Source organism: Larus michahellis, chromosome 5 (genome assembly GCF_964199755.1).
Source record: "Larus michahellis chromosome 5, bLarMic1.1, whole genome shotgun sequence".
NCBI classification, from domain to species: Eukaryota; Metazoa; Chordata; class Aves; order Charadriiformes; family Laridae; genus Larus; species Larus michahellis.
In genome coordinates this window covers 39661946-39679383 of record NC_133900.1, presented here as the reverse complement: position 1 = coordinate 39679383, position 17438 = coordinate 39661946, and the positions used below count along the sequence as shown (strand labels likewise).

Here is a 17438-nt window from a genome sequence, read left to right as displayed (position 1 = left end):
GAGTTACTAGTTTGTAGCAAAACTGCTTTTTGCACAAGACTGCTTCAAATACGGGAGCCTGGTTAGAAATTTGAACAGGAAGGATGTTACACACTTGAAAAATACAATCCCATGGCTTTTTACAGTACTGGTCAGTACCTCCTTTTGTTCACTGGGTAAGTCAGCTCTCCTACAGGTATTCATTTTAATGCGCTGCAATCTTTGTGCAGCTCGTCACACAGTTCCCTTAAGTTTCTAACAATACCAATGCTACCCAGGTTTGGTTGGCCCAGATTTCCATTCAAAGTATTACAGAATATTGTTTTATCAAATCTTTCTTGCACATGCAAAAGTCTACTATATTTTCAAGGTGTCACTAAAGATGCCTATATAAAAAACTTGCATTAAAAAAGTGAGTCTTAATTAAGACACCTGAAAAATAAAAATAAATCTCATTTCAGCAGTCTGTAGACTGGAATTCCCAGGCTGCCAGGCACAAATACTTTTAAATTAGTTCCCCCACATCCTATCATCATCATATTGTATTATTCTACCTCAAACACTGATTTCTGTCTGGCCTCAGGGACCACTCAGTTTAAACATGAAGTAAAGCAAGCCCCCTCTTCTTTTCTCCCCAAAGAGTTCCTTAGGAAATCACGACAGTTTAACAACTTTCAAATGTGACAGACACTACTAGGCAAACTTGCTTTTTAAAAATGACTTTTCTTTTTTCAAGGTTTCACCAAGCCCTTCACTTAATTACCCTCCCTCCTGCCCAGCAAAGCACCTACACTGGAGCCTCTGGCCAAAGCTTGCTAATACAGAAAGCAAAGTGAATCCTGCAAAGTCAGTTTGTGAAGGTATCGTGTAAAATAAGTATTATTTTTTTTTTACACACAAAAAATACTAACAGCATAAATTTAATATAAATGTTAATTCAAGTACAGAAGGCAAACACATGATTTTAACGTTAAAAATTACAACACTTAAAACTACTACGTAGCTAAAGTCAAATGCAAATAAAATTAAACTGCTATAACTGCAACTAAATTAATTTAATATGCTGATGAAACACGTTTAACTAAAATATATAATGGACCACAATAGTTGACTGCTTTTAAGAAAAATTATTCAACTTTAAATCTTTCCACTGCATCATTTTCTGTCTACATAATATTTCTTTTTGACAAACAATTTTCAGATAAAACACATTACAACCAATACTTGCATAGGTCAGGCCCTTAGACTCTTAATGTATGCCACTTGGCCTATTCCTTGACCAGAAACTGAAACTATATACCAAATTAAAAAAGAAGGATGATCTGCTGTAGTAGTTTCAGATTTTAAAAAAAGGGGAAAAAAAGGCTTTTATTTTTTGTCATTCAATAAATAAATCACTTTACTGAGAAATGCTAAATAGTCACAATAAAAATAAAGACGTCTCACTCAAAATTAATTACATATACCCGATTTAAAAACTTGAAAACTATTTTCAGTTTAATGCTAAACTATGTTTTTTTAAGAAGAACATGGCCTGATTAGAAAGTGAGTAAGCTGCTGTTCAACATGGATACCACAGGCAAATAGAAGTGCTGGGTACAAGGTATAACCTGGATAAGAGTAAGGCCTCTGTCAACATGGAAGCACGCATGTGTCCCAGCAGGGAGGTGCTAACAACAGGAAATGCAACTTAGTGAGCTGTACACAAAAGTACATGTAATTTTTAAGAGTCAAGATTCTTTTTTTGCCCATTTTTGTCTCAAAGAATTATCTAAGGTATTGAACCTCAATGTTATGACTACAGAAATACATCTCATTTAGCCTGATGGTATGTCGACATAAAGCCCTTTCAAAATACCATTCCTTCATTGATGTATTGCTTATACCAGAAGCAAAGATTTTATCGGACATGTTCTTCCTATAAAATTTTGCATCAAGTCACAGAAACAAATCTGAGTCTGGCATTTAAGTTTCATATAACGAATGTTTATGTATGAAAAGGCAGGGTTGCCAGGGTGGTGTAGTTTTGATTTTTTGTGGGTTTTTTTTTTGTTTGGTGGTTGTTTTTTTTAAATGTTTGCTTAAGATTTATTACTTACAACAGAAGCTGTAAAAATTCTGCGTGAAACTCACAATACAGAGTACGAATTGTAGTAAATTATTTTAACACTAAAAATAAGCTATTGTTGTATAAACTATTACAGGTACTAAAAGTCCTTTAAACAAATTATCTTTTCAAAACGAATTTAATCAAGCTAACCAAAACGTTTTAACATTCAATTTCACTAATCTTTAAAGTGAAATGTTTAATATACACATGTGCTTTGAAGACTTATTCATCAATAAACATGCAATGTGAATTTCTAGTAATTATGTATCAGTGTGGTGTTCTTTTTTCTTTTGTGGCAAGATCCAAAGCAACGAATTCCAAACTTTTCTTCTTCAGGGCAATTCAAGCCAAATAAGGTGTACAGTTGGCTGCAGAAAAAGAGGGGGAAGGGGGAAAGAAAATTACTTATGATTTCAGCAAGCATATTGCATTACCTGTTCCAAGATGGACTGAACTATTAAGGAACTTAAGATAATGGTGTAATGAAAGCAGCCACAGTCTTATGCCAATGTTGCGTTCTTTCTTTTCCTCTGCACCCCTAATACCCCTAATTTGGACTCGATGATCCCAAAGGTCCTTTCCAACCATGAAGATTCTATGATACTAACTCAAATCATTAAGAAATTATTTAGTCAACAGTTCAAGCAACATCAGAAAGGACCTTGTAAAAACGAGAAATAAAGAATGAGAACTTATTAATCTGATTTTTTTCCTAAGAGCCTTATAATTTTTTAAAAAATCCTTCTTCAGTACTGAATGTATTTTATCAGCCTATGTATGTATTTTTTACCAAACTTTACAATAATGACCCTTTGTTTCACCTCCACTGAATACAAAGTATTAATGAAGACAACTTTAATGTTTATATTATTAGATCACTGTTCTGAGTTGCATTAATTTTTTATATATTCATATGTATCATAGCGGCAGTCTTTCCTATTATGTATTTAACACTTTAGATTGGGGTGTATTATTAACTAAGTACCATGTTCTGACAGATACTGCATAAACAAAACCCAACTTCATTGTGGTCATCAGTAGACTAGAAAAGGGCACTAAATTCACTAAATTCAGTCCTGTTTTGAAGCGACTGATTCTACCTGCAGTCAGTCAAGTTATTTCATAGATAAACATAGTCCATCATTGTAGTATCCTTCTTAATTTTTTTTTTGCCAAGTTCCCCTACACAGGCCCAGATTTACAAACTTATGTTCCCTGTCCGTAAGCAGCAGCAACAGAAAAATAACTGAATCTTCAGGACAAATCCTGGCTGACTCAGATTAGAAGCTTCAAGCGGTAAAGTTAACACCAAGCATGGATTTAACGCTATTTTCAAACTGCCTTATAAGCTTTTAAAAACCAACCTCACAACACCCTGAGAAGATGGTAATCCTCATTTTAAAAAATGAAAGAGGCCTCAGAAGTGACAGACATCCACACTTAAATTCATCCACAACAGCATATTTGAAAAAAGAGAACATTTACCCTTGTAGCATAAAATGCAAAAAGTTAAAAATTACACTTTTTGCAAATCAGAGGAGGAGACACGAGTCTCCTTCTTTTACATGAAACTGACTGTCCAAAGAAACAGTCCAAGTCACCAGTGCAGTAACAACTCCACTCCTGAACGTAAATTTAAACCCAAGTTGGAAATGCAAATAATTGAGAAATGACTGAAAAATTACCCAGTCGTTTTAGGAGTAAAAATCATAACCTCCCTTTGTGCTGCACAATCCATGTGAACATTAGACTGGGTGATCCATCAGCAGGTCTACAGCAGTAGAGCTATGGTCTCCTTTGAAGAAAAAAATGGACAGAGTATTTCTACAAGCCTTCTCAGACGTGTATATGTGGGGAAATAACCTTGAGAACAAGTTCTCTCACAAACAGTCCAAACAGTGCACCTAACACAATGTCTTTCAGGATGAAAAAACCTGCACCAAACACAATCCTCGGAGGTTCACTCACCTCTACTATCCCACTAGGCTGCATTCAGGGACAGCAAAGTTACATATGCTTGCTCAGGGGCTGTGATAAAAACCATTATGTGTAAGTCATCTGATAAATATTTAAGACTTCCAAATTTATACTGTTAACAAACATACTACATTCTGAGCTTTTCTAAAAAAAAAAAATCACTTAAAAAACCCCCACCAACCACCACTTATCATCTGTATTTGCTAAACAAAGCCAGCAACTTCTGTAATTTTTTAAAAAACCTTACATTTTGTACCGGGCTGTTGCTTGTTTCAGCAGCATTATAGTTAATTTTGATAAGGCAAACCAAGGCAATATTGAAGTAAAGAAAATCCCTACAACAAAATAGTAAAATAAAAACATTTCACTTCAACTGTGACATCTTCAAGTTAATGTCCAAAATCTAGGACAGCAGTCTACTGATACATTTGTTGTGTACCTAGATGCTGGGTACAGACTCTTGAACTAGTTTATGCAAGTTTTATCCTTGACTTGTAAATTGCTACTGCATGCAGTATTTAAGAAGCTTAAACAAGTGAATTCACAGTAGTAAGATATAATTCTTCTTCCACCTGTTTCAGTACAGTTTACTACATAGGTTCTATGTGATTAACTGCAATTCAACTGTTATTTACATGCTATAGTCAGTTATTAAAATGCTTTTCCTCAGAGATTTATCAGTATATTTTTCCTTTAAATACTTTGTTAAATACTTTTAAATACTCTCTTCTACCTAAAAATTAATTTCTTAAATTGTGTCTCAGTGAGACACCACATGGAATAGCATGCGAATGAGCAAAGAATATCTTATTGTGGAATACACAGGTAAAACCTGGCAGATCCCCAAAACAGAGGAAACTTTACCAAAACTTCTTCCCTTCTTCTCCATCACCCTCAAGTCAGACTTAGTAGGGAGAAAACTCCCTAGAACTCAGCCTTTGCTATAGAGGGTATTATCTTAAGGACTAGAAAGAGGTTCTGACATCTTCTGGCGTTTCCTTAAACCAGAGGAATTACACTGGTTTTGTGGAATTTAGTGGTAAGTGAAAACAAAATTAAAAAAACAACCAACCCAAAAAAACACCGCACACAAAATAAAAAAACCCAAGAAAATAAAATAAATTTTTTTTAAAAAGAGCAAAAAAACCAACAACAAAATCAACCAACCAAAACAACAACCATTCTAAGAATGTTTTGCTTTTCCAGGCTGCAGATGTTTACTCTCACTAAAGAAAGGGAGGTAGAAATTGCTCCTACAGTTCAGAGCACATCTGTGCAACCTCAAGTTCTCTTCTGCTTGTACTTCGAAGGCATCTAGATGAATCAGCTTGATTCCAGAAGTTACAAAGGTACATTACTGATGCAAACTGTCTGAATGATAAATAACCCCTCTCAGTAGGCTTTCTACTTTGGAATTGACTCTGCACTAGCACTGCTTCTGGACCAGAGGTGGAATATACAATCTGTGTTAATTAGCACAACTACACAGTCTCCAAATTGGAGTTGCCTCACATGTAGTGAGCCTCCAGCACAGGCAAGAGTAGGAAGTCTTACATGGTTTTCTAACTGGATAACACATTTAACAGCCAAGCACCATTTTACAAACAATACTAAGGTGCTGTGTAACTTCTGAAAACACAGACTTATCTGTGTTGAAATTAGATTCAAATTAATTGAAAAGGTAATAATTTCTTCTATGGAGTATTCAGGTTTTATCATATTCTGTTTGCCCCCCTCCATTCCTCCCTCCCCCCATTAAACATTCACCTCCTTCTGGAACTTAAACATGTAGCTCTGCTCCCCTTCTCACAAATGGACATCCAGACATGTAATTTCCATATATTTAAACAAGCCTGAGTTTTTTCACTTCCTTGATCTGTTCATGATTTATCTGGTAACATTAATATGTAGTTTATTCATCTTTCAGTGAAATTACAGCTTTCTGTATTTTCTCCAAGCATCGTTTTCAAAATATTCAGGTGACACCAAGTGGTAAATTGTTGTACTGCTGTCTGTTCAGGACTACTGTATGCAGTAACAACCAAGTATTTTGTTACGTGAAAGTAAATACAGAAATATTTATCATCAAAAAAAGCCAGAGTGCTTTGAGATTATTAATCTTAACAGTCCAGTTCTAAAATTCTGTCCAAGCAGCTCTTTCTCATTCACTTACCTTAGTTTGCTTATATGCTATAAAAGGAAAAAAGAACTGTACACATGGATCAAAAATTAAGTGGGCAAAAAAATTAAGTTCCTGTAAAAGAAGTTACTTACCAGAAGGAACAATTCCCTGTGTCATCTTTGTACATTTAAGCTTACAGTAAGTTGCTTCCAAGAAGAAACACACAGACTTTTCTCAAAATCACTGCTACTTATAAAAAAAACCCAAAAAACAACAAATCAAAAAAAAAAACCCCACAATATATGCATCCATGCAACATTATTCAGAATACCAAACCATACAAGACACTTTAGTGAGAAGGGTGGATCTTCTAGCAATTCTTCCTTAGCTTCAGATGTTTCTTTCAACATACTATATGTATTAAGTTGGAACAAAACCAACTTCTGTAGATTAGATAGGGAAAATAAATTCTATTTATAGAATCCTTAGGGCTATATTTCAGTACCACGACAATGCCAACATCAAAAAGAGGTTTTATCAACATGAAAGAGGTGTATCTTTCAAAAGTCAGCCATGTATGTTTCCTTTGAAAGAGGGCTCTGCATGCTCTGTGTGGGCCCAAAACCTCAGAAACAAGAATGCAGAGACCATCAAAAGAAAATAGTTTTACAGTTCAAAGATAACAAGACAGCATTAGCAGCACAAGGCCATTAGGTGGACAGCTTTTAAAAACCAAACCTGGGATTTGGGCATTCTGGTAAGTAAGAATTCACATTAATTGTGATAATATGGCACGCTGAAGTGCAAAACAGCTTTAAAATACTGCCAATTTAAATTCACCTTAAATTTTTTTCCCTATAGCACTTATAACTATAACTGAAGAGATAAAAATCTCAAGACATACTTTCTTCATTTTTTTTTAAACTTGTCTGCATTCTGGATTTGACCACAGCTGTGAATAATCGCTCCTAGTCTATTTTTTTTCAATTGTTCTGGTCATTCTTTCCCAGAGAAGTACAGGAGACAAAATATTCTCTTTAGATAATGCTATCTGTAAGCCAAAAATGGACAGGTATGCATGGTCAAGCATAAAACCTGAAGCTGTTTTCATTCTTCTTTAAAGAAAGAGAGTTTCGCACCACTATTTCGAGTTTATCATCCTTTTTATCTTTTGTCTTCAGGATTACATGCGTTATAAAGGTATGGCCCTAATCTTCATAGCTAGAAAAAAATGGAAACAGACACTCAACTGTAAAATGCCTCGCCACAATGGGTACAAATCCAGGCACAGATACTTAGCTGTTTTATTATTAAAAATAAATAAATCTCATCACTTTCACCACCTGAAAGTATCACCTTCCAGAGGTGACCTACTAATGCAAACAAACATATCACTGCTAAAGTGGAGACAATGTATAAGGCTTTTTGCATTTGGATATTCTTCTTCCTCTAAGAGCTTTCGGGCGTGCAAAAACAAAACCAAGGGGAAGCAAGATTCTGAGGAAGAAGAAAAAAAAACTTGATTACATTTCAGTCACGTATTGCAAAAAAAGGCATCACAGTGAAGCCTGAAATAAGTCTGCTACAAACTGCACCTAAAAGAAAAATCTCACCACAGCCTAAGTAACAAGAGACTTCCAGAGCAAGTTCTAAATAGTTATATTAAGAAGTGAAGGATGGCAACACTATTTTAACAGTCTGCTATCAGCAGTAGCTTTTCCAATCCACCAAAATTGGAAGAGGTGATAAAAAAAAAAGAAAAACAAAAGGGGGGCAGGGGGGAGAGAACAGAGGAGAAGAAAAATGTCTTCCTTTAAGGAAAGAGGAACAGAAGCAGTCATCACTAACACAGGAGTCCACTTAAGTTGTTAAGTCAGTTACTATTTCTGTTTCCATTTCCCTGAAAATTTACTTTCAGTGGTCCAAAATTATCAAGTAAAAACATTTTAAGAAACACTTCCTTATCTGTTCTCTTTTCTCCTCCTTCCATTCCTAAAGCAAAATCAAGCTTTAAATCTTGTGGATGCAGTCCTGGGCCCTGTATGCATGCACAGCTAATCAGAAAAGGGTTATTTACTGTATTGTATGATCTCACTGTGTTTCTATCCAGAGCTGCACTACACAAGATCACTACGTCTGATGGCTCCGATGCTGCACGGCCCCCATACAGTGGGCAGTATCGACAGAGAATGCCACTCCTGATTTCAAACCTGGAAGTCCATGGCTTAAGGCGGCCAATATTCTAAACTAGAATGTGAAAAAACACAGCGGTCTATTAATAAACTGAAGTAACAGTAATTGAAGCACAACCTGATCTACTCTGCAGATCTGAGAAATTAAGTGATGGTTCATAATACTTGCAAAATTATAAAGATCAGTCCTATCTCATCTTCAAATATACCAGGCCAGAAAGAGGCAGAGCTAACTAAGCAGAAGAGAAACTACAGAAAAACAAGTGGAAAAAATTAAACACAGCTTTGCCTGAAGTATGAATTTTCAAACCACTGTGGTACGGCTCTATAACAGCCTTCAAATCTGAGTACCAAAGAGCCATAATTCTCATTTCTTTGAGGATGAAGTTTGAGCACATGACGACTACAACTACTAACGAAACAACCTGGCACTAGGAAGCAGTTCTGTGTTCTGAATGCTATGTGATGAATGTTCTGAAAAATGCTGGGCAGGAACTGGATGGCAGAAGTGTTATGTTTTATACTATTTACCTACTTCACTTCACAGAGCAACAGGGATAACACTGTCAGAACTGCAGTGATCTGTCTTCTTAGTTATGAAAAGAACAGATTTTACCATAGCTTTTTATAATATAAAAACCTTCCTTTTCTCGTAGTTGCATTCTAATTTTAATAAATGGGATATATATAAATGAAGATGCTAGACTTAGAAGGTAATTAAGAATAACTGTATCCCTATTTTATCCAATTTTATGGTTAAAAAAAAAAGGAACACTAAATGACAACACTCTTTACCTAAAGATAATACATGTAGAGCCATGTAATGATACTCTGCTATAGCCTTAAGAATGTCCATAAAGGAAGGAATCAAAAAAAGCTTCCCAAAACTATTTATTTACCTGAATATGGATTTACCACTTCTGTTTTCCCTATTCATAATAAATCAAGAACACAGACAGCCTTTCAAATAAATTTTCAGCACCATAATCATCACACAGATGACCTTATATCTACGCCACTTAACATGTCATCTAGTTCTTCCTCATAAACCATTACGGTAGACAAATGTAAGCAAAAACGACCCTAGCACTGCACTGTACAGATGGTTATACAGGGTTTCTTCAGTGCTCTCACCTGATGATTCAGAATCAGCTGACTATACAAGAAACAATTCTTCTGCAGACTAACTTATACTTTATGTAAAAAGATACACGCTCAAGCCAAATATGTACACAAAGAACCATTTTAAAGTAACTTTTCTAGGCCCAGTTCTTAAGAACTAATTGAAAGCGTTTATGCTTACCTAGATGCAGAAGTGTGAACTGTGCTGCCAATTCCTTTGCACCTTCTACTGTTGTACAGAGTTTGTCTGGCATGAAATAACTCTGGGAACCATCTGCAATACTAGGAATAAGCACCTTGTACACCAAGAGTATTTTCCCATCCTGACTTGTGGTTGAATACAAGTAGTATTCTGGTGGTGCCCAGTTATTTTTATTGCAAAAATAATCCAGATGCATTGCTGCAGAACTGAAGTGACTGGGTTTTAAAGAATACATGCTAATTGGAGTAAGCTTTATTCCTGGAAAAAAAGAGTATGTACACCTTTCAACTTCAGGAGGGCCAGGACTGTGCTGACCATTAAGACGAACTGGAAGACTTGCTGGCTTCCCTAAGGATTTTTGATGACCATCTTCTTTGTTAGGAAACCCTAAAAGATTTTCAGAACCAGGACTTATCTGACCATTAAAATGTTGCTTCCAAGTGCCTTCTTTGTTAACTGGCTTTGCTAGTGTTACCTCAATACTAGCTCCATCAATGCACTTTCCATTCATTACAGACATAGCTGCAATTGCATCATCTCGGTGGAAAAAATGAACAAAAGCATAGTCTCTCAGCTTCTTTACACGTTCAACTACTCCTGGCTTGAACTTGTTGAATTCAGCTTTAATCGTGTCCTCTGTAGTAGATATCATCAAATTTCTTACATATAATACTTTAACTCTCTGCATTGTTTCTTCATCAACTTCTTTCTCTGGGTCTGCCCAGTCTACTTGAATAGTATGACCCCAGAGCTGGAATGTTCCTACAGCAAAGAAGTATTACATCAATAAGAAATGTGCAAAGGAAAACAAAATCATTCTTATCAACTACCTCTAGAAAAAGCAAACATGGAAGTATGCCACACAAAACAGTGTTTTTCATTGCCTGCATCTACTTAAACAAAATATGTAAAACATTACTACTTGAAATTATTAAAGAAAATAAGACTCTGCAAAAATTCAAAATGTTCTATCTGTAGCCTTTGGGTTATTTAAGCACCATAAGCTGTCAAAACACAGCCTTTGTGATTCTGTGAGATGCACATACACCATAAGCAACATATTATTTTATTAGCTAGTAAACACAGCCTCTTCAGTAATATTACCACCTTAAAAAAATAAAGTCAACACCTGGAAAAAGCATCTAAATGTATATGCACTAGCACAAGCCTTACTCTACATTGCAGCAGACGCCAAACCCATAAACTAAAAAAAAAAAAATAATAATAAAACCAAAACAAACCCCACTTTGTTACTCATTTCAAGTCAACTAGTTTATTCTGCATTCAGTGATCTGGCCATATTCCTCCCATTACTTTGCAAGGCCTATATTAAGTCTTAGCTAACACTCCTTCTTAACACTCTGTCAGTGATTAATGCAAGACTTGCCTAAATCTTAGCCTTAATAAATACAGGGATTTTTGCTACTCGTTTCAGCAAAGCCAGTGCTGTATTATCTGTTTTAATGACTTTGATTCTCCAACTATATTGTTTCATTTCCTCCCTATTTAATTTCTTTTCCAGAATTTCCCTTTAACTGTACCTTTACCTATTCCCTCCTCTTTCAATATACTTAATCCCTTCAACTTTCCCTCCCTCAAAAGGTATTAAAACAAGTGCAAAGTAAAAGTCACCTTCTACTTGTTAAACTCCTAAAAATATTTTCTCGTAGAGGATTAAAGGCCTACTTTCAAACATTTTTAAAATACAAAACGTCAATAACATCACTTATGACACTCAAAGAAAATAAGGGACGCGTTCCAAGCATTATATTTTTTAAGCTCCGCCTTATGACAATTCATGTGCAGGGACTAGTGCATGCAAATGAAAATGGGATGTGTGTCCAAGCAAATACATATCTTGGTGTAAATTAAACCAACTTGTGTTTATGAAACAGTTGTGTCTCTTTCATTCTCAGAACTGTTTAGATTTCAGCTTCTTTAAAAAACAAAACAAAACACACAAAAGAGAACCTAAAGAAAAAAACCTGATTAATGAACAAAAAAAAAAAAATTCCTCTTGAGCTGAAAGGCACTACTGCAGTTTTGTAACTCTCAAAATACGTTGAAGGAAAACAGGGATGATCCACCACACCACCCCTCGCAAAACGGAGACAGATATTCCCTCAAAAACTCAATTTAATTACAAACAGGTTTACCTGGGATTAGCCGCCTTCTAGCCATTGCAGCTGCTCTGTGAGATTCATATTCCACAAAAGCAAAGCCACGATTTTTAGTTTTGTCAGTGGCATTTGGATAAACGATGACATCCACCACTCCTTCTGTAACTTTTTTCATTTCATTCAGTATTTCTTCTTTCTTCTTTTCTTTTGGAATTGCTCCAATAAATAGTCTGCAGTTGTCCAAGCTTACGCAGACGCCAATAAATTTCCCAGGACGAATTTCGTAATTATTAAGAATCTTGATGGCTAGCTGGGCTTCCTCTTTAGTAGTGTACATCACAAAAGCATAGCCTCGATTCTCACCACTGAATTCCATCATCAGTCGGAACTCATAGATCTTCCCAGCTCTCTCGAAAACAGGAACTAATTCATCTTCATACATATCACGAGGAATCTTACCCACAAAAACTTCACATCCACGAGGTGGTGGAGGACCTTCCCAACCTTAAAATAAATTGTCCAACAACAATCTTAGTACACATGCCAGATAGGCACACTTCCCCCCCACAATCAATTCAGAGGTGGGAGTTATTTATTTTTAGTCTCAATTTAAAATTGGCATATTCCCATCTATTATTTCTTATTTTTGTTATGCTTAAATAAAAAATGCCATAAGACCACAATTTGTATTTCTTTTAATTCTTTTGATTTCTTTTAATTACTGTTGACAAGTTAAAACAAGACTATAATTAAATATTTTACTTTTGTTTAAAGTTCAGAATAAATTATATTTAGGTGATTTTGTAATTAACTTAAAACTTTTTCTTTCATGTAAGTATCACCAAAGAGCATGCAATTAACTCGTGAAAAAAATGTTAACAGAATTGGGAAATTTCTGCCTTCTCAGAGAAGTAATTTTCATGTATAAGCTGTACACTAAGAACTACATGGTACACAGGGAAGTTATCAAGGCATCAGAATTGACATCCATTTGGAGCCACATTGCCATGGCTTATCTAGGAAAAAGTCTGGCTCTCTTCCACACAACACTCAACACCTTTACCATTTTCAGCTTTATACACATTTATGACCACTTCAACTGAGGTCTGACAGCACGTGGCAAGTAACACAGTTTGCGAGCTAGTACTGCCATCACTCACATCGTGGCAGTCATTTGCCTACATAAAAAAGCATAAACCAATAGTACAGCATTTAAGAGCTCCAAAGACAAAAGCAACTGCACACCTTGATTGGGAAAAAAGGGAGGAGGCTATGCTTGACCGTGTAGGAAAGTCATGAAATTAAATACCAATGTTCGTTTATTAACTAGACAAACTTTTACCAACATCCTCAGCCTGGTAACTGATTAAACAGTGATTCTCAGTAAGTAAAAGCCATCTACAATTCAAAAAGCCCACCTTCTAATATTAAAGCTGCATACTAACCTAGCGTTACAGCACATTACAGCCAACTCAGAGTAAATTACAACTCCTGACTTAAAGAAAAGCTGGTCTGTGACACATTTGCCAATGAACAGCATGTATTTAACAGAGCAAATGCGGAAACAGTCAACGAGAGGCACCACTCCTCAAGTAGTTACCAACTGACCAGAGAGTTTTCTTGACTGGGTACTGGATTTATCACTGGACGATAGATTATGGGATTCCCTTTTTTGCAGCAGTTCAAGTAATCAAACTTCAATCAACATCAGGCTGCCTAGAAAGGTTGTGGAGTCTCCTTCTCTGGAAATATTCAAAACCCACCTGGATGCATTCCTGTGCAACCTTCTCTAGGTGAACCTGCTTTGGCAGAGAGGTTGGACTAGATGATCTCCAAGGATCCCTTCCAACCCCTACCATTCTGTGATTCTGTGCCATTCTGATTATAGTTATAATCCTGCCACTGATAGTCTGTTAGTGAGATCCATGCCATCTCAAATTTTCTTCCATTTAATTCTAATGACTTACATGTCTAATTATATCATGTCTCCACCAATCAAAGCAGAGGACCCAAACTAACTTTTTTTTTCTTTTTACAGACACACTCTATAGATACGTTTTAAAAAATACAATAGGGTAATTTTGAGCCAGATCAGCTGCTTGAGCTGCATAACATGACAATCAGATAAACAAGATGGCAGCAAGAAAACAGAGATGACAGTGAGACTATCTCCCCTGGCAGTAACACAAGCTTAGAGAAACCACATCTTAAACAAGCAAAATTCCCAGTGAAACTCTTCATTTACAAACAGTAATTGTAATTTCTTACAAGCCATCTCAAACATTCAAGTCTCATCTGGCCTAGAAAACCATTTATAGTAACTTAGGGTAATTCCCAGCCTAAGGAAGTATGAAAATAGATGAAGATTTAAAGGAGAGGTATATAATTAATACCAATGAACAGATTTATGGAAGATACACCTTGTCAAACACATCTAGTTTCAGAAAAGATTAACAAATTTCATTAATAAAAGTAACTCTGCCAAACAAATACAGTTAATACTGTCTAATGTTCTAATTAAAAATCATAATTATAATGTAATAATTGTATTAAATAATTTAAGAACAGGCTGAGCCCTCAGAAAGTAGTCAGTGATGCCCTGCAGTTCTTTTTCCAGTAGCATTTTCAAAATAATTCACAGGGCTCCATTTGCCTATTTTATATAGGCTAATAAAAGTATGTATGTAATTTTAGACCGGAAAAACTTCCAAAGAGAAATAATTTTTGATGCAGCTGTATCTTAAACTACATATAGCAATGAGCTGTACAGATCATGCTTACGAGCACGACTTATAAAGATATAAACAAGAAATAAAGTAGGTCATGCCTGCTATCATCAACTTGTTTGTCCCTTCTGTGCCACTAAACGTTTTCAAGCATGTTCTCAGTCATATGGAACCCACTCAGTATTTTCAACTCCACGTTTGTTTTGCTACCTGTCAACTTTAGTTGCTTTTAAAGCTGTGACTTCTTAAATCCACCAAGAGCAAATGTTCAACAGTCTAGCACAAGAGATCTTTAACTGCCGGAAGCTGTAAAGCATACCAGGATCCTGTATGTGTTGTGTTTCCTACAGTCTTTCCCTAAGCATCTACTACTGGTCACTGTCAAGATACAGTACATAAGGCTACACAAATTTTCAGTCTGATTCAGCATAGCTGTCCTTACAGAAAATAAACTCCAAATTCCTAATCTCAAAAGAAATGCTTACCTGGTGGAGGACCACCAAATTTTCTTTGCCCGTTTTCTTGAACCATGCTATATCCAGTCTTCTCCATCAGGGCCAGTAAAGCAGCCTCATTCTGAGTGCCACCTCGGATTTTGCCACATCCATTTGGTGCTGCTTTATTTTCCTCATGCATATCTGTAATAGCTTCAACAGAATATTGCAAATATTTCAGTTCGGATAATTCTAAATTGTTATATGTATACAGAAGCTACCAAAGCACAGAAAAACAACTTATATATACTTGCCTATTTACTGTGACTTTGTTTAACATAAGACTTCAATCCTACATCAAATTACTATCATCTGTATATTTGCTTTCAAAACATTTCATAAACTTGAACTTCAATCAGCAACTATATATTCTATATTAAAACTTTCATTAGTTGTATCACAACTGTTTTTTAAGTATTCAAGAAGAAAAATGAAGTATTTCATAAATCATGTTATCACAGTGTGTAGAGACCTATATGCTACTCAAGGTCCCAAGAAACCAATTATCTCAAACACTGCAGTAAACTCAACTCAAACTTGTCACACTGAACTGAACACTACCAAAAGGGTGTGTTCAAAAGAGTTCAAAACCAGTTAAAATTACATCCTTTTTCCGCAGTCTGAAGATGAAGCCTTCTCCTCTTCAGCTTGTTGCTTCTGGTGCTTTTGTACTAACTAAACTATTACTTTGAGCTTGATCATTCAAATGAACACCATTATATATACAGATTATTTATTTTACCTGACAGATGACTATGTAACTCCCTACCACTAGTAAAAACAAGAATTAGTAAAAATAAAGCCACACACAGTAGCTAATGTAGCAAATGTTATCCCACTCGTCTTCATACGTAAAGTTTTTCAGCTGATTGCTGGTCACACTAAGCAAGCTTTTGCCTCCATACTGAAAACATTAACTAACCCAATGGTTGCTATTATTCCTCCTTTTATTCCTCACTTACACATTCCACTGAAACTAACACAGTATCTCAAATTAAAATGATTTTGCATACATTTAAGTTTTTCAAAAGATTATAAGCTACATTTATGGAGTGATTAAGCTCCTTCCACTGCCACATTTATGCATATTATGCAATGCTATTACTGTCCAGAAATGGACTTCTCTCCCCTCCTCAACAGCTTAGTCATTTCAAATGTGCTTTGAATCAAAGTAATAATGAAGCTATTCTTCAGTGCATTCTTTTCACAACAGCCTTCATACAACATAAGAGACTCCACACCTCCCTTAATTAGAACGGAGATAGAGTACACACAACTGCGATATTTTCCATCCTAGAAAAAGACAACTTTTGATGAAGATAAATATATTTCTATCAAGCTGGAATTCATATTGAGGCAGGAATCCATGCAACCAACCACTGTGGAGAAGGTAAGTTTATATGATACCCATTGCTGGTCATTAAAGAAGTCAATCCCCAAACAACTCCTGGATTCATCGAGATTCCAGAAAGTGGAGAGCACAAAAAAATCCCCGACAGACAAGGGCAGTAACAACATGACTCCTGTCTGCTACAAATGCTGTCCCATCTCTTTTCAGCAAGTGAATTATATATATTTGCTGTGTTTCATGGCCTGCAAGCTGCACAGAAATGCCGTAATCAGCAAATCTCTCAGCAGTTTGAGGCCTAACTAGGACATAGACAGCAAAAAGTTGGAGCAAAAGAGGGATAAATTAGTTTTCTGTTTGTCTCAGTGAGTTCAAACATCCAGCCAAGAAGTGTAAGAGCAGCAAGGGGACAGCAGACTAAAATCGTGGGATTGACGAGGGCGCCCACACCGCTCCCACAGAGGTGAAGAGGCAGTGAGGAGTTAGGCCAAGAGCCCAGTGAAGGAAGCAACTACGGACCGGCCCCCGGGTGAAAACACTACCTGAAGCAACAAGATGAGCATGTGGGACAGGGAGAGAAAAGAGAGAAAAACAAGAGCCTCGGAAATACCCTGCGCTACTCTCGCCAAATTGCTCGTTGAGGACAGCAGCCACGGCCACGTCCCTCACGCCGCCTCTGCCTTTCCCCACACCACTGCAAGGGCACGGAACCGCCGCTGTCCCCAGGCGGGCGAGGCCGCGACAGGACTCCCCGCTCTCCCGTTAAAAGCCCTACGCCACAGCGGAAGAGCGGCACAGAAGAAACGTCCGATTCCTACCCGACGCCTCCGCGATCCGCCTCGCTCACCCGGCTCCGCCGCCACGGCTTTCCCCCGCTCTGCCCCCGCCTAGCCAATCACCAGCCGGACACGATGAGCATAGGCGTAATTGACAGGCGGTGCCAGCCAATCATGGCAAAGCCAGGGGCGGGGGCTGGGCACGGGAGCGCTATTAAAACAGGCGACCGTTGGCTAGAGGTGTGCTGTTGCTGCTGCGCGCGGATGGGG

General features: G+C 36.7%; 1 protein-coding gene across 1 annotated transcript; it reads right to left on the bottom strand.

Moving 5' to 3' along the window:
• Window positions 1-942: 942 nt before the first annotated feature.
• Window positions 943-15186, bottom strand: RBM46 (RNA binding motif protein 46). The gene is made up of 4 exons (XM_074589731.1): window positions 15036-15186; window positions 11861-12328; window positions 9684-10466; window positions 943-2457 (listed from the first exon to the last, which is right to left on the bottom strand). The coding sequence occupies exons 1-4, from the start codon at window positions 15184-15186 to the stop codon at window positions 2432-2434; spliced, it is 1428 nt and encodes a 475-aa protein (XP_074445832.1). The 3' UTR covers window positions 943-2431.
• Between the last annotated feature and the right edge of the window lie 2252 nt (window positions 15187-17438).

Coding starts and splice junctions, on each gene's coding strand:
- RBM46 (XM_074589731.1), bottom strand. CDS start 15,186: ATGCATGAGGAAAATAAAGCAGCACCAAATGGATGTGGCAAAATCCGA. Junction 12,329..15,035: donor ATTTGGTGGTCCTCCACCAG/GTAAGCATTTCT, acceptor ATTTATTTTAAG/GTTGGGAAGGTCCTCCACCA. Junction 10,467..11,860: donor TAGAAGGCGGCTAATCCCAG/GTAAACCTGTTT, acceptor TCTTTGCTGTAG/GAACATTCCAGCTCTGGGGT.